This window comes from Saimiri boliviensis, chromosome 10 (assembly GCF_048565385.1).
Source record: "Saimiri boliviensis isolate mSaiBol1 chromosome 10, mSaiBol1.pri, whole genome shotgun sequence".
Taxonomy (NCBI): domain Eukaryota; kingdom Metazoa; phylum Chordata; class Mammalia; order Primates; family Cebidae; genus Saimiri; species Saimiri boliviensis.
In genome coordinates, this window is record NC_133458.1 from 120,392,313 (window position 1) to 120,416,560 (window position 24,248).

The 24,248-nt window shown below is 44.4% G+C and overlaps 1 protein-coding gene across 2 annotated transcripts in view; it reads left to right on the forward strand.

Moving 5' to 3' along the window:
* Positions 1-10,400: 10,400 nt before the first annotated feature.
* Positions 10,401-24,248, forward strand: part of TBX20 (T-box transcription factor 20) — a 51,580-nt gene continuing 37,732 nt past the window's right edge. The window contains exons 1-5 of one of the 2 annotated variants that reach the window (XM_003930735.4): positions 10,401-11,005; positions 14,319-14,571; positions 15,624-15,788; positions 19,379-19,487; positions 23,600-23,758. In XM_003930735.4, coding sequence (XP_003930784.2) covers positions 10,879-11,005; positions 14,319-14,571; positions 15,624-15,788; positions 19,379-19,487; positions 23,600-23,758 — 813 coding nt within the window. In that variant the 5' untranslated portion in view covers positions 10,401-10,878. The remainder of the gene's footprint in view (positions 11,006-14,318; positions 14,572-15,623; positions 15,789-19,378; positions 19,488-23,599; positions 23,759-24,248) is intronic. The other variant, XM_074379830.1, reaches the window with a different exon arrangement.

Sequence of the window (24,248 nt, forward strand, 5' to 3'; positions counted from 1 at the left end):
CAGAGGAATGTTCTGAGGTTTTTTTTTTGTTTTCCTCTCAAGTTGAGTTGCCATTAGTTTCAAAGTATTTTCGGGGTGCAAAAGAGTAGGGACTAATAGAGCTGGGGGGTAGGAACATAAGAACATTAGTTTCAGTCTGTGCTCCACCACATATTTGCTGTGTCATTTACAGTAAGTTACGTGACCTCGCTGTGCTTTAGTTTCCTCATCCACAAAATGGGGAGGATGAGGTGAGATAATACAGATAAGGTGCTTATGGTACTTCTGGACACATACAAGCACTTATTATTATATGTCATTTGCTTTACATGTGAGAGGAAGAGAGTCAATCCAAACACAGGGCTAGGCTTTGGGGGACACTGGAGAGCTGGAGTCAGTCCTGGCTCAAGCTGAGCATGAAAAGATTTCCCAGGCAGTTCATAGGGTTGGGCCCCGTGCCCAGCACATCCCACTTAACAACCATTCACAAACATTTGCTACTTAGAAGGTCACTTTAATAATTAGCCCTGCTTTGCTAATTACACTTTACTGATTAGGAGCTATGCTGACAATACTGGGGTTGTCGCGAGTGTTTTTTCTTAATTTCTTTCTTTCTTTTTCTTTCTTCTTTTCAGACATCCGAAAATAATGGTGATTCTTTTTAATGTTGGGCTTTTATCTTTAAGTGGGACATCAATAGGGCATTGGGTTGGAAATGCAAAGAGAAAAATGGGGGCCAGAAGATGCTGTTGATGAATCTCACCCCTTTTCCCTTGAGCCTAAATCTGGACGATCTCCCCTTCCCTTCCCCACATAAATAAACTTTAGGATTAGGAGACAAGTTGTCTGCTTGTAGATCTTTTAAAAAGTCTAATGTTGGCCAGGCTCGGTGACTCACGCCTAATTCCAGCACTTTTGGAGGCTGAGGTGGGTGGATCACTTGAGGTTAGTTCAAGTTACCTGGCTAACTTGGTAAAACACCGTCTGTATTAAAAATACAAAAATTAGGCGGGCATGGTGGTGTGCACCTGTAATCCCAGCTACTCGGGAGGCTGAGGCAAGAGAATAGCTTGAACCTGGGAGATGGAGGTTGTAGTTGAGATTGTGCCACTGCACTACAGTCTGGGCGACAGAGTGAGACTCCGTCTTAGGGAAAAAAAAGTCTGATGTTTGTGGTTTGTATAAATATTTTGCTAATGGCACACATGGAGAGCCCACTCTGCTCAGCATTCTACTGGCATGCTCGTGAACAGTGCACGAGAGTCCGATGAAGTTCTAGTGCTCATCCTTTGAAACGACTTGCCCAAAGTCACACAGGCAGTGAATGCTGGGGATAAAACTTGAATCCAGTCAATCGTGGGGAAAACCAGCAAATCCTTAGAAATTACTTGCCCACGGCCAGGCACGGTGGCTCATGGCTGTAATCCCAGCACTTTGGGAGGCTGAGGCAAACGGATCATGAGGTCAAGAAATCGAGACCATCCTGGCCAACATGGTGAAACCCCGTCTCTACTAAAAATACAAAAATTAGCTGGGCATGGTGACACACGCCTGTAGTCCCAGCTACTCGGGAGGCTGAGACAGGACAATCCCTTGAACCCGGAAGGTGGAGGTTGTGGTGAGCAGAGATTGTGCTGCTGCACTCTAGCCTGGAAGACAGTGGTACTCCGTCTCAAAAAAAAAAAAAAAAAAAAAAAAAAAAAAAGAAAGAAAGAAAGAAAGAAAGAAAAAGAAAAGAAAAGAAAAAAGAAAAAGAAATGGCTTGCCCAAAGTCACACAGGCAGTGGAGGCTGGGGGTGAAACTTGAACCGAGCCAGTGGTGGGGAAACCCAGCAAATCCTTCACCACTGGACCTCTTTGAAACATTTGGCCATGGTCTTTCTCTTCTTTTTCACTTTAAAAGGGGACTTAAAAAAAAAAGCAGATACGATTCTAGTGTGCTTGGAGTAGTAACACCATTTAGCGAGCCAGGTCCCCCGCATTACACTTCAGATGCCTCATTTCATTTAATCTCTACAATCTTGAGTTATGTGTCTATTCAGACCAATTTTACAGATGAGGAAACCGAAATTCAGAGAAATTCAGTGATTTGCTCCAATGGCCCAGAGTTGGTCAGAGTCAGACAGGAAGCTAGAAAATACAATTCTAATAACATGTCAGCCTGAGAGTGACCGGGTAGAGAAGGCTGGAGCCGCCGGGCCTGTCTTTCTCATAGCTCCCCAGAAACTGCAGCTGGCCGGGACCGGCGGTGGCCTCGGGACCCAGCCCCCAGCCTGCCCTGTGCTAATGGGGGTAAAGCTCAGCCGGCGCCATCCTGCAAGCCCAGTCTGATAATAGCTCTGATTAAATGGCGGGGCAGCCAAAGGAAGGCCCCCGCCGCCGCCAGCGACACCGTCACCGCGCCGACCAAGCAGGGACCAGCAGCGGCGGGGCCTCTAACTCGGCGTCTGTGTCCCAACCCCAGGGACTGCGGCGGCTGGAGGCCAGAGTATGGCCCTGGGAGAGAGGCTGGAGAGCCGCGGGTAGAGAAAAGGGTTTGGTTCTGCCTCCCCCACAGTCAACCGCTTGCAGGGACCCTGATACTGTTGACTGAGAGGGGTCTTGAGAAGTCATTATCCACTTCTGGATTATGACGTACGGCGCCGGAGTACCCTGGGCTTTCGGCCGCCTGGCATCTCCAAGGTAGAGGTCTGGGACCGACGACAGTTGCTATGGATGGAGCGGGTAAGCCGCAGAGACAACCCACAATCCCCGACACCAGGGGCTACCGAACGCCTTGCAAGCCTTCGGGCTCGGGATGTCGGCGTCTCTCCATTGCAGAGGAAAGTATCTGCCTCCAGCCATCGCATCTACTTAACTGGAGCAGCCTGCACCGAGCGCTCGGCCGGCGCCTTTTACCATAGAAGAAGCGCTCCATATCCCGCAACCGCGCAATCTTCAGTCTTTCGGAAAGCTCTGGGCCAAGATCGCCCCCTCCCTCCTCACAACTAGGGAAACTAAGGCTCCTAGCAGCCCAGATGGCCTAGGGTCACACGGCTTGCAGAGGACAGAGCTGGCTGCAAGCTCTGACAGTCTGCCTACAAAATTTGCGAGTAACGCGGAGGCCGTGAGTGATGGGAAAGGGGCGCCCTGATCTGAGCGCAGGCCAAGTGAAAGCACAAACCCGCACCGAGCGCTGCGCGATCGCCCTCACCACCTTCTCCCCGAGCCCGCGGCAGTCTCTGTTGCACCAGAGGAACATGCAGAATACTAGGTAATTATCTTCAGAAAAGCAGAAAGAACATTGCACAGGCCGCCCGGGCCCGCCGTCCACGTGCGGCAGGGAAAGACCTTTACTTGGACCGCCTTCTTCTTCCGCTTTGCTCGCCGGGACAGCGAACGCTGGACTTGCGGGTTACAGCAGCCCGTGCTCTTCTAAGTCCAGGGTCCCCATGGGCCGACAACAAAGGAATGCTCGTGTTTCTGGGCTCTGGGGCTGTAGCAATATTTACAAACACACCAGGAAAATCCAACCCTTTCCTCTGGACAGCTTCGTCTAGAACCGAAATCTGACCAAGTTAGTGCTAGAAACCGAGAATTAGATTAACTGAGGCTAAGATAGAGATGGAGGTAAAGACTGAGGAGCAAACGGGCTTGGGTCACACAGATCAGGGTTGCTTTCTGCTCCACACTGAAACTGTCTATCCGTGTGCCCTTCTGAGCAAGGGAGTTCCTTAGCATTCTGAGCCTCATTTTCTGCAACTTAAAAATGCACACAGTAATGCCACCCGAATAGATTATTATCAACATTATATATTTCATGGAAAGCCTCTAGTGCAGTGCCTGGCACATGCTAAGCATGGCTCAATGCTCTCTGTAGTGCACTGAAAAGCTGGCATCAGGACTTGAAATGGACACCCTCAAAGTAGCTGATTTGAACAAGGAAAATCCAGCTGTGAAGCCTGTTGTGAGCCTCCAGCAGTTCTAGCCAGGGCACTCACAGAGAACAGCCCCACTTTCTGTGCATCTGCATAAAGCTGCTCTTCTACTTGGCTGCTCGTGGTTTCCTTTCCCCACTGCAGAGCCTCTGAGACCCATATGCAGACCCCAGAGAAGGCTGCTTCTCAAACTCCTTGAGTGCAGGACTGACATTGTGGCTCTTGAACACACATCCTTGATCAGATCGAATTTATATCATCCCTAAATCAAAAAGGAGGCTTTCCCCAGTTCTAGGGTTGGCAGATAGTAATGTCTGTGAAGTCCTTTGCCCTTACACATTGTGTCGTTTAATCTTCACAAAAAACTCTGCCATGTAAGGACATATGACTGTCAGCAAACATATTTTACAGATGTAAAAACAGAGGCAGCATAGCCAGGTGCCAGACTTCAACATCTTTCTCCACAAGGACTTTCACTAAAGTTGTTTGTTTCCATTAAGCCATTACACCCCTACAGTCTAAGAGTTCTTTAGCAAAATGTAGATGGGAATGTAATGTATGTTTGCCATGAGGACACTTTTTTTTAAATGCATCTCCCAGCTAGGCTTTGAACACTTGAAGGTATGGATCATAAGCAAATTGTCCAACTCTGTCCCCACCTTAACAAGCCAGTGCCTGGCCTAGAATGAAGGAATGCCAACAAATATGAATTCTTTATTTCTATTCTTATTTTCCCCAAGTCTTCATCAGAATTTGTACCCCTTGTATTTGTTTATATGTTTATTATAACTGTTTCCTACCAGACTGTGAGTTGCACAATGCAGGAATTTTAGGATCCTGATCACTATTCCATTCGATTCCCCGACCTTGTACAGTACCCAGCTCAGAGTAGGTGCTGTGCAATACTGGATGAATGAACAAATCCTCTGCATTCGTTATCTTTTACTACATGCATACATCTTTGTTTCCTTATATAATACACTTTTCAAGTGGTCTGGAGCACACTGACATTTAAGAATAGGCACCCAAGGGCTTACAGTATGCATTTTGCCACTGTTGGAAGTAAGATGAGGTTCAGTCAACTGCTTCTGGAATGACTTACTGTGGGAGCTGGCAGCAGAGACCTTGAGGGCTGCTTCCTGCTTGGGTCCTCCACACCTTGATCTCTCAAACCTCCTTACAAAAACAGCTGACTCTTGCTCCTGAAAAGCAGAGGTGAGAGGTGACTGCAGGATGTGTGGAGATGTTCTAGCAGTCACTGGAGGGGACAGTGCACAGTTGCTGGTGGGAGGCTGGACCATTTTCCCAAGTGAAGCGATTCCATAGTGAAACTCTCACTTAGCTGAAGTTTGTTTTTAAACAACGGAACAACTGCAGCTCAGGAAGCGCCCTCGGGCAGCCGGTTTGGCTGCAGCGTGCGCCATCAACGCAAGCCCCACGCGACCGCTAGAGCAGGCCAGGGCACCCAGCCAACAGGACCTTCATCCCGAAGCAGGAACCGTATCCCTTGTCTGCTTTTCTCCCTAACATGGGGGTTCCAGGGTAATAGTCCCATGAGCGATGTAAAGGTAGGAGCGACGCTTTCAAAGCTACAGCTTCGCATTGGAAGCCCAGTTCTACTACTTATGGTCCGTGTCATTTCGATGAAATTCTTAACCTTTCTGACAGGCCCAGGACGGGGGTGAGAACCCACAATTTAGACGCCAACCAACTCAGTAGTCAAGAAAATAATATTTTAATGCAATAATTTTAGAAGTCAAAATTCATACAAAAATCATGATATACAAAATAAATAGCATACGTCAGCAGCCTGGCCTTTGGGACAGGGAAGGCGGCCAAGGGGAGAGTTGCAGAAGGAAGGTGGGAGCACACATGGAGGAGGCGAGGGAGGAGAAAGGAGGGTGCAGGGGTGCCAGGAGAGTAAGTCTGGCTTCCAAGCCCACAGGCTCAGAAGAGATTTTTTTCCTTTTGCTTTTGCAGTTCTTAATCACGCTGCGAGTTTTGCACCCAACACTAACGCGCTGATTCATCCGCCGCTGGGAGGAGGCCCGGGGCTCAGAGGGCCGGTCCCGGTGGTTGCGAGTTCCTGGGGGTTGAGCGGGGAGAGAGTGGCTGCGGGGAGGAGCGAGGGGGTCGCAGTCCCGAGGGTAGTCCTGTGAGCGGGCTGCGGGGCCTGGCGCGCGGGGACCCGGAGAGGAGCTGCGAAGCCCGGAGGCGCCGCGCCGTGGGTACTAGAGGCGGCCCAGGGCGGACACTGTGAGGCCTGGGGTCCCGCGCCCACGTAGCGGGGCTGCTGAAACTACGTGCGCCCTAGGCTGCCCGCCGTCCCCAGCCCGAGGCCAGGCGGGTTAACGTCGCAGCACCGCGGGCTTCTGCCGGAAGGACATTTCCCCTCACCTCCTGACCACACGGGCCTTGGAGAGAGGCGCGATCCGCCTTATGCCCACACGACATCCGTTTCTCTGCGCTACAGCTGCGCACGACTGAGGTCTCGGGCGGAAAACGCCCATGCACATCCCACCCAGGAACTTCAGTGACACACAGGGGAGCTGGATCTTTGCTTTGCCTTTAGAGCAAGACTTGGGCAAGGGCGCTTCTAGTTCAGCTTTCTGGTCCACCGGTCTCTTGGGTCGGCCCGAGGCCGGGACGTTCCCAGCGACTTCTTGCAGCTAGGCTGCGAGGGAGCGCTTCTCCGGGACCACTTCTCCGGAATCACTTTGGCTCGAGAAACTAAAACCCGCCAGGTGTGCGTCGGAAGGATCTTTGGAGGAAAGTCTCGGTCCACCCCTCCCGCGTCGCACTGAAATCCAAGGCCGCGCAGCTCGCTCCCCATCGGGCACGGGGCCGCGCGCTGCTCTCGGCAAGCCCCGGGAACGCGCCGTAGTGGCCTTGGAGGGGCTGCAGCTCCTCTGCCCACTAAGCTCGGGAAGTCTTTCTGTTCCATAAATCAAATTTAGGGATCCAAAGACACCGAAGCCAGTTACTGTCGCTTTTAAAGCATCTACCAAGAAAGAGCTGGAGGGTGACTGTGGACGGAAATCTCCGGCCATGTTCGGGAGTAGATAGATGCCCTTGTGCTGAGAAGAGGATCTCCCTTTTCCCCTTCTCTCCCGCCGCCCATGGAGGCTGCTAGGCTGCACCCTCCGCTTGGCACCCTGCCCCACCGTCTCGGCCCTGCTCCTGACCACTGCCCCTGAGGAGGACTGGTTAGACCTGCCGGGACTGGTCCCGCAGCTCCCAGCGAAGAGAGCATTCGTTAGCATTCGTTAAGCGAGGGACCATTGTCCAAAAGCCAGAAACCGATTACCTTCTGGGCAGTTTTGGGGGTTGACTGTCTTCTGAGTTCCGGGAGCTACAAATGAGAATTTGAGAGAGTGGTGTATATAAGGAGACAACTTCCAGTCCTCCATATAATCAAATTCCATTTAACCAAACTCAGACGTGTAACAAAATTTTACATTCTTCGGCTCCAAAGTTTAAACGGGATGTAAATAACAGCCCAATACCCTCATGTGGCTCCAATGCTCTGTGTACAATCCAAAACCATTACTTTATATATGAGCACCCGAGAGACATGTCTCTCCGATCGAGAATTTGGTGTTCAAAATTAAATATGTTTAAAACTCTATATTATGCTTTACTTACGTTGGGTTGATTGTGTTATATGTTAGGCATTTTATGCATATTAGGGCATTAATCCAAACAGTTATTTTCCAGATAGGCATGAATTATTGGCCCTGTTCTAACGTAGATGAAGAAACTGAAGCTTTGAGAGGTTTAGGTAACCTAGCAGTCTCGGGGGTGACGCGTGTTAAAGTTAACATTCAGACTACTGCAGCCTCCGCTGTCAGCCGAAGGGCCCAGAGAGATGTGTTAATGTGATTGTTTTGTTCCAGCCCCCGGGTGGTTTTATTAACCTGCGCTATCAGTGGGGTTTTAAAGAGACCTCCTGCACTCTCCGCTTTGGGAAGGCTTTGAATCATCTTTTGACAGCACCTCTCTGCCCAGAACTGGTTCCCCGTTTTTATGGCATCATATTGATTTGCAAAGGCAATAAATCTAGGAGGAGGGACAGTGTGCCCCCGTTAATAATGTTGCAGCACATGTTCTTACTGCCGCGGTTTCAACACCAACAAGATGCATAGCCTAGGGATCCCCAAACGGGTCACCCGGATTTGTTTAAAGTGGCCTTTTCAATATCTCTGGTTTGCCGCCTGCCTCCTACCGATCACTCATCCTTTCTTGTATAGTATTTTACCTGTAGAAGGATGAACAGTCGGGGGTTCCAGCACACAAGAGACAGAGCTGGGCTAAAGCCGGGTAGGCACTTGAAAGGAGGCGGAAACAAGTTTGTGGCAATTCCATTTCCCCCTTGCTTCATCAATTTTTCTGAAAATGTTCCTCTCGTGATATTATTCATATTCCACTTTGAATCATTAAGGTAATTAAGAAAGGACACAGTCTTCCTCTGTGTAGAAAAGCAACCGCAAGGTTTGTTTGTTTTTTTTTTTTTAAATGAAGTATAATTTCGAGGCAAGTGCTTGAAAACTAAATTCAGCAAACAAGATTTGCCACACCCTGTTGAAGCATGTATCAAGGTCTAGACTAAAAATGACATCCCCCGACCCCCCAAAATTTCCACTTCTTGAGAGAAATCTTACTTTCTAGACAAATTCTAAGCATTTGATACGGGAAAGGAACCATTGTGGGCCTTCCACTCAGTACAAAGAAATGTCACCTATATTGAGAAGGTGTTGTGTGTGGGGAGAGATGGGTTGGCATAGGGGGCTTTAATAACCAAAACAAGGGACAGGCGTCTGGATTGTCCAAGACCAGCACAAAATTTAAGAATGGAAACGGATCCTCAGAGCATCCTGCGGTTTAATTTGAAAGCCCTCAGCTTGCCAGCCTATGTTAACTCTACTTTGGCTCTTCAGCTAACAGCCCAGCCGTGGCTGCAGGGCCCGGGGCTGATCAGAGTCGGGGCCCGCAGTGTAAGTCCTACCCTCCATCTGCTTCTAGCCGCTGGGGTGGACTGGCAGGAGATGGCAGCTCTGCCACGCCGGGCCCTGTTTTCCTCTCTCAAACGCACGTGGCGACAGGCTAGGCGACAGTGTAAATTCCTTCCAGTACCAAAATCTATGGTTTTACGAATTTCCCCAAACACTTATAAATCGACACTTTGAACTTCGATAGTGATATGAGAACGCATTTTTTAGTCACCTTCTTGCAGCACCTTGTTAAAACCTATTGACACACGATGACCAAGACAGGCTGAAATCATGACTCTTCTAGATGTCATCATTTTGTTCACACAAACGTTTGCGACAGCTATTTTAACTTGCAGTTTTCCCCAATAAATTTATTTCAGGAGTAGTGGGTGGTGCAGTGAAAAACTGGAGTTTTAAAATTTAATTTAAAAAAAATTTTTAAGATCCACGAAGAGGCTTCTAATAGCCAGACTGGCTGGAAAAGAGAACAAATATTTACATGTACAGCTTGAGTGTGTATGTCAGCCTGAGTTTACATGGCTCCAATCGAAGCGGATTACCCTGCGAATTCAGAGAATTTGAGATATTCAGGCCGAGTAGGGCTAACAGGACGCCCTCCAACAAGGCCGTGGGAAGTCCGGTCACAGCCGCCTTTGCAAAACCAGAGCGGTCGGTGTCTGCTTAGCCCGGGCTCTCCCGTAAGGTTTGCACTCTAACTGCACTGCGCGTCGCGTGGTCACCGTAGGGCTCCGCGCCCTGACCTTCGCCTTTCCTTCGGCAGCAGCCCCATTTTTCCGGAGTCCCTCGGGCGGGTTGGCGGGGGAAGGAGCCCTAGGCTAGAGGGGCACTGGTGAGGAGCAGAAGCCATGCTTCTGAGAGCAGCATCCTTTGCCAAATGCCCGTAGTTCTCGCTAAGCTTATCTTTTCAGGGCTGCATTTGTTCAGCCCCACTGTCAAGGAGATTAAATTGGGGACCTCGAATGAGAGTCCCAGCCCTAGGATCTGCCAGGACGATGGACCTGACCTGTTGGCGCCGGCTCAGAGGAGCAGGTTCCCGCTCTGCTGAGCGTTTCCCTACTTTCTTTTGGAACTTTGAGCGCAGTTAAGAAAAAGAATGGAAAAAGCAAGAACTCCCGAGCTTCCTCTGGTCTGGTCATAGGTTCCCCAACTGGGCCATGCTGGGATCTCGGGCGTTAGGCCGCGATGATGTACCCTCTCCCGACAGCGCGCACCGCCCTCCCGCTCCGGACTGCGAGACCAGGCGAGGGTGTCCACGGCAGCTGCGTCAGCCTGGTGGTGGCACCCCTTTCCCTGATCCTGCGCTGGGCTACAGTACAGCCCGGGCGCCAGGCCACGCGGGCGCCGCGCTTTAGGCGCGCCCTCAGCGCCCGGCCCGCGGCCCCGCCCCCGGCGGCGGAATCAGGAAGCGGTGACGTGGTTCGGCGCTGACTGGCTGCGGGCTGCCGGGATCGCCGCCGCCAGCAAATTAAGGCTCAGGGCAGCGAGCGCCGGGGCGCAGTGTTCCTGGCTCTGCGCCGCGCTCCGCACGCCCGCGCCCTAGCTGCGGCGCTCCGCTGATCGTCACCGCAGCCTGGGACGTCCCGGCTGTCCCCAGCCCCAGAGGGAGGAAGGACGCTGACGGGATGCTCCGGGACCCCAGGGCTTTGTGCAGCTGATGCTCATTTCCGCCTTCGGGCTGTGCAGCCTGTCGTCCTGCCGAGCGTCCTGGGGCGTGCGCACCCGTTGGAGTGCCTGGTGGGTCCCCTCCTCTCTGGCTGCTTCGAAGTCTCTGCGGCTCTGTGGCTTTGCGGTGGGTGATAGAGGCTAGTGCGGAGCTCTGAGAGGTTGGAGCTGACTCTTCTGGAGTCTCTGGCCCCGCTGTGACTGCTCTCGGAAACTTTGCGCTGTGTTTCGGGTCTTTGTCTCCCTTGGGGAAGCTGGACGGCAGTTCAGCCGACCTCGTCCCTGGCCAGGACCGCGTGCTGGGGACCATGGAGTTCACGGCGTCGCCCAAGCCCCAACTCTCCTCCCGGGCCAACGCCTTCTCCATTGCCGCGCTCATGTCGAGCGGCGGCTCCAAGGAGAAGGAGGCGACGGAGAACACCATCAAACCCCTGGGTAAGTCAGGCTACCCGGCTCTCCGCCGAGAACGGGGGTGGTGCGCATCCATCTGTCCCCCTGTCCCTGGTCGCAGGCTGCTCGAAGCAGCTTCTGATGCTCAAGCCATGAGCCACACATCGCAGGTGGGAGATTGTTTTTCTTTTCGGTCCAAGTTTTCTTTGAAGGCTTCAGTCTGTTGAATGCGATGGGCTGTGCATCTTGTACCTGGGCCCGTCGGTCTCCGCAGTTGTCTAGAATCCATGTATCAGATCGGACATATGTTGTGTGTGTATGTTAGTATAAAAACATTCAGGAGAAAATAATAATACAATCCCTTTTAAAGCTCAACAGGATTTACTGTGCCTTTAACACCTGCTTGTGTGTTTGAAACCAAGGAGACGCTAAAAGACTTCACAAGAAACCAGTTTAATTTTCATTTTCTTCTGACTTGAATAGACTATACAGAGGGAACTCTTTGAAACCACTGTGAAGTAGAATAAGCCAGTTCTCCCTGCGCGAACCATTTTATTCACTGAAGCTCCAGATTTATCACCAAGACATCATTTTATAACTGTCGACATTTTCATTTGAGGTTGGCAAAAACACTAACAAGTAACCATTTCTCAAATTCCTTTACTTTCAGTTATATTGTTTGTTTAACAACCTTTACCATTTATAGAAGACACCAGGCTAGGAGTAAAGGGAGAATAAGGATTATGTTCTCTTTATCACTAGTGAATTACATGGAAAAGAACCAGCCCAAGGTAAATATTTAAAAATCCCTTTACAACTGAGAGAGAAAGAACCAGTCTCATCATTGCCTCGTGGGTCCCCAGGAAATAATTATTGTGCATCCTGATCATCTGGTATCCCTAAAATGTGAAAATTGGGTAGCAAACTTAAGGTAATTTTTCTTTTCTCTCTGGCCTTCCCAACACTTTAACATATTATATCCAAAATAATAACAAGAAAAAAAAGGAAATGTTAGAGTTTAAAATGAGGTGCTTGGGCATAAAGATGAGAGAAGTAAAATTCTTGTAGCTACTTGTAACAGAGGAAAAAGGAAAAAAAAAACAAACTAGTCAATCTCTAGAAAACAGAATGTCAAAAAAACAAACAAACAGAAAACCCAAAACACCTCTAAGTTTTCACTCCCTTACCCTGGTTCTTCCCACCGACCTCCCATCTCAGTCTAAACCTGGCAAAGAAATGGAAACAGTCAATGAAACAAACAAACCCCAATTGTTTAGAAAAATATAACTAACAGTTTCAAAGTTATGTTGTGGAGTTCTCAACATTGTGCATTGCTGTTTAGCATGCATAGTTGCTGAATGCTTTGCAAATATCTCAGTTTAGTACATAGCAGGAAAAGAGGATTTCAGGTTAAAATTCCGGACAGAAGTGTAGACAGCAGATTGGGAAACATGCCAGCCCCAGCTGCACTGTCATTTCAACGTTACTTCCTTCTCTCTTTATTTTACTGAGAAAAACCACCTTTTATCAAAATTTAGAAATCTTGAACTTTAAACCCATTCCTAGCTCACAACTCCAACACCACTAAGCCCCCACCCATGAACAGACACTAGTCTATAAAATGAGTTTCCCTCTCCTGGCTTTTTAGATGGGCTCCAAAAGAACTAGCAGGCATTCTTGTCCCTTACAGGCCAGTTCAACAGAGGTGACTGCAAGCCAGGGACTCTAGCAAGAGAAACACCTGAAAGTTCTGTTAAGAGAGAATGTGAGACTTTTGTTGAAGCAAACTGTAGAGTGGGGAGGAGGATTCCAGTGTGTCCCAGGGTTGCCCATTTCAACACCTGAAGTCTTTTTCAAAAAACACCTTCAGTCCACTGAAGCATTTCTGTTTCATTTTCTTTCTCTCCTACTTCCCATCCGGATGCATTGGTCAGTCTGGGGCTTAGGAAGTTTGCCGCTTTCAGTTGTCAGAAAAAAAAAAAAAAAAATCATCAAGACTACTTTTTACTTCCCTCTGAAGATATGTGAATGTGTTTCTGAAAATATTAGTAGAAAATAAGACTTTGTTATGGCATGGTTTCCTTTCTTTAATCTGAAAAAAAAAAATCAGGATGGCAGTTAATTTGATTATTCTTAAGTTAAAACATTTTCATGGATTGGATTATCATTGTATGAGAAGTAAAAGTAAAAACACTCGGTCTCCTGTTTTCTTCATGCGAGGATGTGTAGGAAATAAAAGACCTTGTGATCTGTGTATGTCCCATATGCCCACATACATTATATGCATGCACATACATGCATTTAGAACTGGCTTTGATTTCTTGAGGGCACTTAAGAGATCAGCTTCACATTGCAAATTCAAGTAGTTTCTTTTTTAAGATGGAAGATAATTGGGACAATTACAAAAGTCTCCCTGTACTCCATCAAAGTGACTGGTGTAGACCAAGGCCCTTATCAGCTGTTGGGGAGAATGTTTGGTTCATAGGCAGCAGTATTCCAACCTGGTCGTGGATGGCAGAGCATTCTTCCCACTTTAAGCTGGCCTGGGTTTGAGGTTGTTTTCCTCACTTCTAGAACCTTTTTGGGAAAAAGAAAAATTTTATACGTCACCCCTCAAGTAATTGTTCCACGTCTATTCTGAAAAATGGCCCACAGAACCTGCTCTTGTGATTTAGCGAGCTGTATCATAGCACCTTTCATAAGATCTTGGGCTGGGAGGAATAGTGTAAAAATGTTCTAATTCTCATCATAAAGCCTAGAAAACTGAAAGTCAGGCACAGAGATGAAGTGACTGTTTTTTTTGTAAACCACATTCCCCATCTTTCTTTTACCTTCCTATCCTCCATTCCTTTTCTCTCATGGAGAGAGGACTCCAGGAAGGAAGGGAAAGTTCCTCTCCAAGGGAGGAAGGTGCTGATCTCTTTGCTGTCTTGGTCTCTATGGAGAGAAATCCCTCCTGGTTGTCAAAGAGGCAGGACGGGTATCGGTCCCATGAGCTACGAAGTCTAGAATTTGCAAGGGTGACAATAGAAATATTTGTTATTCATCCCTCATGATCATCACCTTTCCCTTCCTCCACTCTTACATTTTTATTTCACAAAGTGGGCTGCAATACTGGTGGTGACAAGCCATCATTCTAGAACTCGCTAGTTTGTTCAGGAAACACTGGGCGTGTCACCCTATGGGAATCCCAGGTAATTTTACACAGTGATGGGTCATCCTTACAGCCCTGCCTGGAGTTTCTGACCTTAACTTTTCCTGAGTCAAATCCAAGTGACCATTGTGGTTATGCTGTTCTTTCCAGATCTTTCCTTGTTTGACAGTGTCAGCTGTCATTCACCATTCTCTTTGCCTCCAGAGCAATTTGTGGAGAAGTCGTCCTGTGCCCAGCCCTTGGGTGAGCTGGCCAGCCTGGATGCTCACGGGGAGTTTGGTGGAGGCGGTGGCAGCAGCCCATCCTCCTCTTCTCTGTGCACTGAGCCGCTGATCCCCACCACCCCCATCATCCCCAGTGAGGAAATGGCCAAAATCGCCTGCAGCCTGGAGACCAAGGAGCTTTGGGACAAATTCCATGAGCTGGGCACCGAGATGATCATCACCAAGTCGGGCAGGTAGTTGGGCCTTGGGGGCTGGGGTGTGGAAAGTCAGGACACTCCCTGAGTAGCTGAGGGCGATTCCTGGAACTGGGTGAGAGCCCGCTGGTCACGGAGCAGAGAGCCAGCTTTGCTCCAGGGCATCTTCTTTCCACCAGCTTCCTTCCTTCCAGCTAGCTGCAGGACTTCTAGTCATTTGCGTTCTCAGGATTGTTGAGAAGGGCACAGGGACCAGGGAGGCACACTAACCCCGAAGGGTGTGGTCTGCTCTCCCTCGAGCTGGAGAAGGTTTGGCGGTGCGGGGGTCGGGATCTGGAAGGAGGAGGAATTTGTGCCAGGGGTGCCTGGTGAGCTACTGGGTGCATCTAGGTAGGTGAGTAGCTTCCCTTTTATCAGTCTCAATTTGCAAAAGCCGCCAACTCCTATTAAAAACTAAAATTAAAACCTGGGAGGAAGAATGAAATTTGAAACGATAAAATTCCCTGTACAAAGGAGCACTGCTCGGGGCCTCTTGGCGCCAGAGCTGGGCGGGCTCCAGCCGGGCCGGAAGCCGCAGGGCTGCGGGAGGTTGGGACGGGACAGAGGCCGGCAAAACTTGGTGGCTGTAGCTCTTGGGACTGCAGAAAATACCTGCAGGGTCTCTAAGAAATCCTTCCACGAAACTTCTGCTCTTGGCTTTTCTTTTGCAAGAGCAGTTTTTTTTTTTTTTTTTTTTTTTCTGGCTGGGATGCCGGTGGGTTGTGTGACTGGTTCAGCTCCAGGGACTTCGGGTCCTTTGACGTTTAAGGTGCGCTTGATCATTAAAATGCATAGGGTTTCCGCCTAATCACAGACTTTCTATTGTTAACACATACCCCCACCCACACCCACACCTTCTCACCTAGCAATTAACACTTACTTAAAGGTGACACTTGAAATTATCTAAGCTTAGAAGAAGCCTCCCCCCTTCCCCCCCCCCCCCGCTCCGCCCCTTCCCTCCCTCCCTGCCTCCTTCCCGCTCGCCCTTTCTCTCTTCCCAATTAGGTCCAGTTTAGTCAGCATAAACAGGGTATTTTTTCTGTCTCTGTCAGGAGGATGTTTCCCACCATCCGGGTGTCCTTTTCCGGGGTGGATCCTGAGGCCAAGTACATAGTCTTGATGGACATCGTCCCTGTGGACAACAAGAGGTACCGCTACGCCTACCACCGGTCCTCCTGGCTGGTGGCTGGCAAGGCCGACCCGCCGTTGCCAGCCAGGTTTGTGCCTCTGGATTTTTCGCTGAGAAAACTGTTAACGCTTCTGTCAGAATGTTTCTGGCTTGTGTGAATTTTAAGCAAGTGTGTTTTTAAAGCAGCGGGCTCTGGCAAGAGAGCATTCCAAGCCTGGACACTCTAGGATTGACTATACAAAATATGGGCTAGGCTCTGAGAAAGGTAGTTTGTGCATAGAGAAAACACTGTCTTTAAGTTTGTTTCGTTAGGCAGTAATTCATTTCAAAGTTTTTCTTAAATTCGAATTTGAGCATTCATTAGAAATGTGGACCCATTTTGTATAAATATAAATATAGACATCCTCTCTAGTTGCTGTTTAAAACCAGACCGAATCAACCTACTGATGAAATGGTTGTCCTAAAATCCTTTTTAGAAGAGTGTATTTTAGTAAAATGGTTGCTTATGGTATTTGTTAATCATGTGGTTATAACTCCACATCATAAACACCATTTAGGTAAAATTCAGGTTTTTTTGACCAATAAAGGGTTCAGAGATTTTAAAGTAAAGATAAAAGCCAACTCTTATTTTCTTCCTTTATAATTTTAGTGGATGAATGTAATTCAACAACAGGTTCTTTTACATGAAACATTCTTCAGTTAATATATTAGGAATCATTATATTTACTCTTGTGAAATTCATTGCTAATACAGTTTTTCCAGGAGTATCATCCTTCAGAAAGCACATGCAAGTGTTTGTTATTATTGTTTTAATCAAATGAGTATTCTAACAGGGAAAACATATATTTGCTTATATGAAGAATAATAGATGAAGTTACAGGAATGTAACTGCCTATTTTAATACAAAACAAAACATATTAGCTGAATTTATGTTTTGGGTTCTAAGGCTCAGCCTTATAGCTTTTCAGTTGTTAAATGACTAATTTTTTGTAATGGAAAGTTAATATCAGAGTGAAGAGTTTATTTAAATGTCCAGGTTTAAGAACTGTTAAGTTACGGCTGGTACTTTGTGTCTAGTCTGGAGTCACAGTGAAGGCAAAGAATCAACAGTTACACATATGGTTCAGATAAAATGTTCAGCTTAATTAGTAGTTTATTATATTATTGAGCTTATCATATGCTAAGTGCACTAGAAAAGAGATTAAAAGCAATCTCTCAGAGTTTTCCATTCTCGGAAGAGACTAGTAAGGTCGTCTTCCCAGCCCTTCCATATCAGTGTATTAAATAACAGTCAAGAATAAGAAAATCTAAAAAACAATTGCTGCTCATTTTTTTAAAATTGAGCAAGAGTCACCAGTTTATAATAGATATTAAAATTAGTAAAAGTAGGATTCTCTTCTATTTACTATTAAATAGTTTACTATTATTCTTGAGCTTCCTTCCAAACTTTTCAATATTGTTTTAAATCAGAGAGAGAGAGTATTTTAGCAGATTCCTAACCATTTACTACAAGCAAACCCTCTTTTTCTTGTTTTCCCTCCAGTCTTTCCTCTAAGAAGTTAATCACTCTTATTAAGCATACATTTTCTTCCTATCTGAAGGTATGGGGAGCTGATGCAGGCCAGCAGGACTTTGGAAATATGACATGCCTTGTTTATGTTACTAATCTGTTCTGGTTGGAGAAGAAAAGTGTGTACCAATACACTATCTTAACTGAAGCATGTTTAAGCTATTGCTGGAATTTTAAGTCTCCGGGGGACTTGAGAGGAGGGGCTTCCTGTATATTTTTTCATTCATCCTAGTTCAGCTTTTTCAGATTGCTATGAAATAAAAATGTTTAGCTTATTATGGGATAAAAATATTCTAGGCAATAGCAACGATTCTTTATTATTATTGTTAAAAGAAATAGTTTGCTATACTATCTGCCTCTCTAAGAGAGAAGTGAAGAACTTGGGAGGTGATAATTTTGTACTGGTGGCAAAAATTTCCCATGGTTTAAGGACTTTGAAGCATTTTATTTCAGACTGAAAGTCATTGGTCAGTCATTTCTAATCAGAAGAAATAATGCTTGACAGTATTACTTGATCATAATAATAGGCAAGACATTATTTATGATCTAAAATGTTACATTTTCGTATAGGACATTTCCTTTTCTTTAAAGTATGTAATTAATATTTAAATATGTTAATATTAGCTATTACATGTGGAGAATGTGATCCTTAAAGAGGAAACATTTCATCAGCTTTCAGGACTTTAAATAATTTTGGAGCCTTTTTAGAGGGAGAAATGTGGTTCTGATCAGTAAAACAACTGCACCTGTAAAGAAAGCTACAGTCTTGGAAGCATGGTGCTTGAAAAGTGGTTGTGCTATCAAAGCATAATTGAAAGGCAACTGTGAGCACTGCTCCTAAAAACAGTGGAATTAACAGGCAGACAAATGCCTGAAGCCTTTAGAGTTTCTCTGTAGCTCTGGTAAGAATCTTTGGTGCTGTCAGCCTTTTTTGTGCATTGCTCCTGGTGGGCTTTGTGAGTTTCAGCATGGGTACAGAATTCTTCTGTTCTTAGTCCTCTGTGTGACAAACCATGGCACAGATTTCTTGTTCTTTACATGAATATTGCAAGGAAGACTTTATGACTTCTTATCCCTTGCTTTTGCCCTAATAAAAATATTTATGTTTATAGTTACAAGGATCCTATATAAAATTTCTATATAAATAAGGTGTTACATGGATAAAGGAATTTGTCCTATTAAATCAAGGATTTCGATCCCCCTCATTAGTTCTGTAGTCTCTCTCTGACTTCAGAAAGATTTATGTCAAGAAGATACCAGGATGGGGACTTACAAAGAGCTGCACTTAAGGCGATTGTCACAGGTAGAAAAAATGACCTGCCTTTAACTGTGAGTGAGTAAAAGATTGCCTTGCATGTAGCAACTGATCAATACATGATAAACAAATTTTCCCCATCAAAGTGAGTACTTTTTTTTTTTGGCTTGTGCTGTTTACAAATAACTAAATAATTTGAAGTGTGTCTAGCTTGTTTTAACTCTCTTTTAGTGAGCACATAAACGGATAATGATGAAAGCAGTAGTGTTTAATGTGACTGGAAGAACAGCAGACTCCCAGCTGATCTCTGGACTACTGGAAGTTCTCCATGTCGCTATATTAAAATTACTCCGTCTTGCATTTACAAAGAATACAAATTTTAAATTTTAAAACTTTAAATAAATTGATTCTCTAAAATTATTTTCTCTTTTAAATTATTTATGTTTTCATTGTTATTTTAAAGATGGTTGTAATAGAAACTTCTTACACAGTTAGTGTAACCTAGATTTTCTTTTGAAAGCACCTTCAGCAAGAAGATTCTGCATTTGATAGAAGCAGACCAGTAGTTGACTAGATAGAAGGAAAAAAAAACCTTTAAAAAATGTCTTGATCAGCTTTTAATAGAAAATTTGTTAAGTATTAACTCTTTTAGATCATTGGAACATGAAGAAAAACATTAGACATTTTAGAGTTGTTCTGACATTGCAATATTAATAAATTTAAGGTATATGGGGCAATAAAATTTACCACTTATATATGGTTTGTGTGTTCCTTTAGGATCAGAACATTTTATAACCCACAGAGATAGATTTTTTTTAAAAGTCTCCATAAAGTTTTCTCCTAACTTTCTTAGGCTCTATGTGCACCCAGATTCTCCTTTTACGGGTGAGCAACTACTCAAACAAATGGTGTCTTTTGAAAAGGTGAAACTCACCAACAATGAACTGGATCAACATGGCCATGTAAGTACCGTGCTGTGGACTGTGCAGGTTCCCTGAGGTGGAACGGACAAGTCGCACAAAACTGCCTGTCTCTGAGTCCCTTCTTGTTTTCCCTCTCTCCTTCCCACCCTGAGTTGTTTTATGGGAACATTTATTGTTTTTCAGGGGACCTTGACTGATTTTGGTAATAGGTCATTTATATGTGCCATTTCTATGCAAGAAGGTCAGGAATCTTCTGTCCCATGGAATTCCCAAGGCTTCTGATTGCTTGGGAAATTGCTGTACCACTCAAGCCAACTAAACTAACGGAATATACATTTTTGGAGGCTACTACAGCCTGTTCTTGGGTTAAGCATCTAATTTCTGTCAGCAGCATATCAGATAATAAAACCTAAAGAAAATAGGGCTAGGACTTCTGATGGGGGTTCCCCAAAGTGTGTTCTATAGAATACATGTGTGCAAGATGAAATGGAATCAAAGGAGTTTATGTCCAAATCAGTTTGGGAAAACGCTGTTTCCTCATTATGTAACCTTTTTAAAAAAAATTTTTTGGAGAGTTTCATGAATATTAAAGCATAGAGAAGACCTGTAATTAAAAACAAAACAATTAGATTTTTTTTGTCAGTATAAAGTTTGTTAAAATGTGGAAAAAAGGGAAATTAACTCTGTGTTCTTATCAGTAGTTTAGTAGAACAAACAGTCATTGATACAGGTCCTTACATATTTGATAAAATGACTTTTTAAGGTACTGTCTGGGATGTTACTTCATGCTCCTAAATAAAGATTCACATAAAAATTCTGTTTTAGATTTTATGGTAAGAAAACTTCAGAGAGACTTCCATAATTTTTTACCTTCTTTTAATAATTTTTAATTGATAATAATTGTACATATTTTTGGGTTACATGTGATGTTTTGATACATATATACAATGTGTGAGGATCGAATCTGTGCAACTTAGAGAAAGTGTTAGAAGACATTTCTCAACAAAGATGGTCATAAATAGATAACAAGAAAGTTCTGGGTTTGGTTTCAAATGGTGAGATTAAACCTGGAACCAAATAAATCACTTGAGGTACTAGCACTATTCCTCTGCCTGTAGGAGACCCTGTTTATTACAGAGAAGTCAGCGTAGCCACTTAACTCATGACTCTGGTGGTGGTGCTGTTGGGATATTGAAAGTAGCTTAATATGCTTCTGTTTTTTTTGTATTGAAAAAGAAAGATAATTGATCTTTATCTTTAAGGTTATTGGCATAATTTTCCTTTCGTTTTTTTAACCATGCTTCTACTGACAAATTTTGTTTCAGTTTAAAATTTATGAAGTATGGAGTGATTTTTTTGTAGGTCAATGATCATTCTTTTTTTTTTTTTTTTTTTTTTTTTTTTTTTTTTTTTAAAATAATTTCAACTTTTATAATGATCATTCTTAATGTCATTTGTATTAAAATTTCTTGAACTTTAATGAAAATTTTTGCAGGAAAAAATGAAATTCTTTTATAATTCTGGAATTTTCTATATATGAGGCTTTTAGAGGAATTATATGGCTCTTTCCAAAAAGCCTTGAGAGTTCATTTTGAGATAAGTTGCCCATAATTGAAATGCTTTTCTTTTAGCATCAGCTTCACTGGGTAGTAGTAGCTCTAAACTAGATTTCAGAAGTTCTAGGGTCTAGCCTCATTATACCAAGATTATACCTTAAAAAACTGATTAGTCTTAGACATTTGCTTCTATGCATTTTAGCTTTAAAACTTTTATATTGGCCCGGCATGGTGGCTCACACCTGTAATTCCAGCACTTTGAGAGGCCGAGGTGGGAAGATTGTTTGAACCCAGGAGTTTGAAACCAGCCAGAGCAACATAGGGAGACCTCATCTCTGTGAAAAAAGTAAAACAAAAAATTAGCTGGATATGGTAGCATGTGCTTGTAGTCCCAGCTACTCCGGAGGCTGAGGTGGGAGGATCACTTGAGCCTGGGAGATGAAGACTGCAGTGAGTTGTGGTTGTGCCACTGCAATTCAGCCCTGGTGACAGAGCAAGACCTTGTCTCAAAAAAAAAAAAAATTATATTTAATATAACCCTTTATCAACAGAATTAGTGTGTTCTGAAAACTATTAATACAAGGAAAGATTGTTAGATCCTGTGTTGTTTAGCTAACTTCTTTGCATAGATTCTGAAGAAGCCTCTCTTACAGACACATTTTTAGTTTCAGAAAAGGAAACTTTGTTATTCTCAAGAATTATTTCTTGAGTGAAGCAGAGGCCACATTTCTGTTAGTGTTCCTTAGCCCTCAAGTCGCAGGAGAGCTTGAGTAGAGTCAGGGAGCCCTGAGGTCTTAGTGGCTGAGTCTGGGGTCTGAGTCAGTCCAGTAACCTTCCCAAAGGAAATTAACCTTCAGGTGGTGGAAGTGGGGAAAGAAGTGGCTTATTTAAAGCTTACTGCTTGTTCCATTTTGGTATTTGTATATATAGGTGGATGGGTATTTGAAAATTCTTCTTATCTTCTCAGAATATAGGATGAATGTTGCTTTTTTCTTATATCAGTGACAGGAGGAAAATGTTTGCTTTTACTGCTTCAACTTTATTCAAGTTTTATGACTATCAAAAGCTTGAAATCCTTGAAATAAATGCTTTGTACAAAGAGATCATATGATCATTTTAAAATGTTATTTTGATTTATTTAAAGACACCATTTATTTCAGTTATTCCTGTTCCAGTTTGGGATCATAAAAAGACAGCGTGTTCAAAATTCAATCCCAGTGAATGCCCTGTAAGTTTAGGTTAGCTTGCGTCTCAGCACAGAAGGAGACTGATTATATATCAGTTATCCCACAGTGACTAGTATTTATTTAATTCTGCTGAAGTCAATCAGCAGAAACACTCATGCCCCACACCCAGGTTAGCCAAGAAAGCCAGGGAGCCATCAGTTGCATTATTAGCAGCAGCAACCAGCATAGAGTGCCATTGGTCCTGCCATGCTGTTTATTGGATGTCTCCTGAGAGTCACGCTCTCTGCCAGCTCCTTGGAGAGGAGGGCATACAATGTAACCTCTCTTATCCCCGGAAAGACATACCCCCAAATTTTGCAGACTTACATAGCTATCTGAATGGCAGGAGGGGAGATGTGGAAAACCTTTTATATTGGAAATTGAATTTTATTGCCTAGATACTACGGGAGGGACAGCGGGGGGTAGGGAGTTGAGGAGGGATAACATGGGAAGAAATGCCAGATATAGGTGAATAGGTGATGGGGAGGAGGGCAGCAAACCACACTGCCATGCATGTACCTATGCAACAATCTTGCATGTTCTTCACATGTACCCCAAAACCTAAAACACAATTTTATATACATATATAAAGATATGTGAAAAATACTGTCTATTGGCTGCCTTGTTAACAAGGGTGTGTTTATGATTTTGAAGTACTTGGCAACGTTTACTAGCTACAGAATGGAAGATGGCTATCATGATTCAGATTTGGTTCAATAACGGAGTTGGAAATCAAGGAAGCTGTCATAAATACTCCTTCTATTACTACTAATAATACAGTTCATATTTACTGAGCACTTCCTGTTTTCTCTGTGCCAGCCTTATGAGGTTAGTACCATTTTTGCATATGAGAAAACTAGGAATTAGAGAGACGAAATCACATGGTTCAGGATTAAAGGACTAGAAACTGACAGATTCAAAATTTTAACCCAAGTTTGCCTAACACCACACTGCTTTTCTAAACTCTTTTATATTTTTCTCCATAAATAATCTGGTCTCTTAGAATGTATGATTTCTTATTTTAGAAAATTTAGACATGTGTCCTTTGGTCTAACTAGACTAGCAAACCAAAGTATTTAAAAGACTTGATTTTAAAAATTAAATAAAACTTATCCTTCAGATGACCCCTCCCCTATCATTTTAGAAAGGCCTGTGTGATCTGCAGTTGTTGTGGCAAAATGTGATTCACAACAATGACTCTGCAGTATCTTGTGAAAATGATTTGCCTTGAGGCTGGAGAGGGTAGATCTGTATCTTAAAATTGACTTTGAAATTGTAGATGCTTTGATTCTTTCTTGTCTTGCTGTAATTTGGCCTGTTTAGCAGTGTAAGTACGTAAAGTTCAGTACTTCCCATCTTTCTGTTGTAGATAATTTTGAACTCAATGCATAAGTACCAGCCAAGGGTACACATCATTAAGAAGAAAGACCACACAGCCTCATTGCTCAACCTGAAGTCTGAAGAATTTAGAACTTTTATCTTTCCAGAAACAGTTTTTACGGCAGTCACAGCCTACCAGAATCAACTGGTAAGTGTATGGTTCACAATTTAGTTCCTGCATAAGAGAAGGATTTAGGAAGTTCTTATATTTCTTGGAGAGAAGAGATATCCCAGTACTCAAAATGGATGTTCACTTTGCAGAGAGCTATTGAGTTTCAGTGCTATGACCTTTAAGAGTGTGTTGAGTGACTGTGTATTACACTATATTTTCTAGAATCTTTATATGATGGGTCAGATTTTTAACTGCCCACTTCCCCACCCACACCTGCGCCAATCTGCCTTCTCACATTTTCTTCTCCAGAAAGTTACCTGCCTCCTTTTCCTCCTCCTGGTAACATGCATAACCATGTTGTTGTTGCTTCTAAAACTTAAAAGTTCAGTTTTTCTGCTGAATTAAACATACATATTCTCTCCAACTGCCCAAACTGCTTATACTTTAGATATTTTGTGAGGTTTATTCAGCTATAATTTAGGTTGAGATAATTTTAGTAAAACGATTTTAAATGTCTTTTTAGATA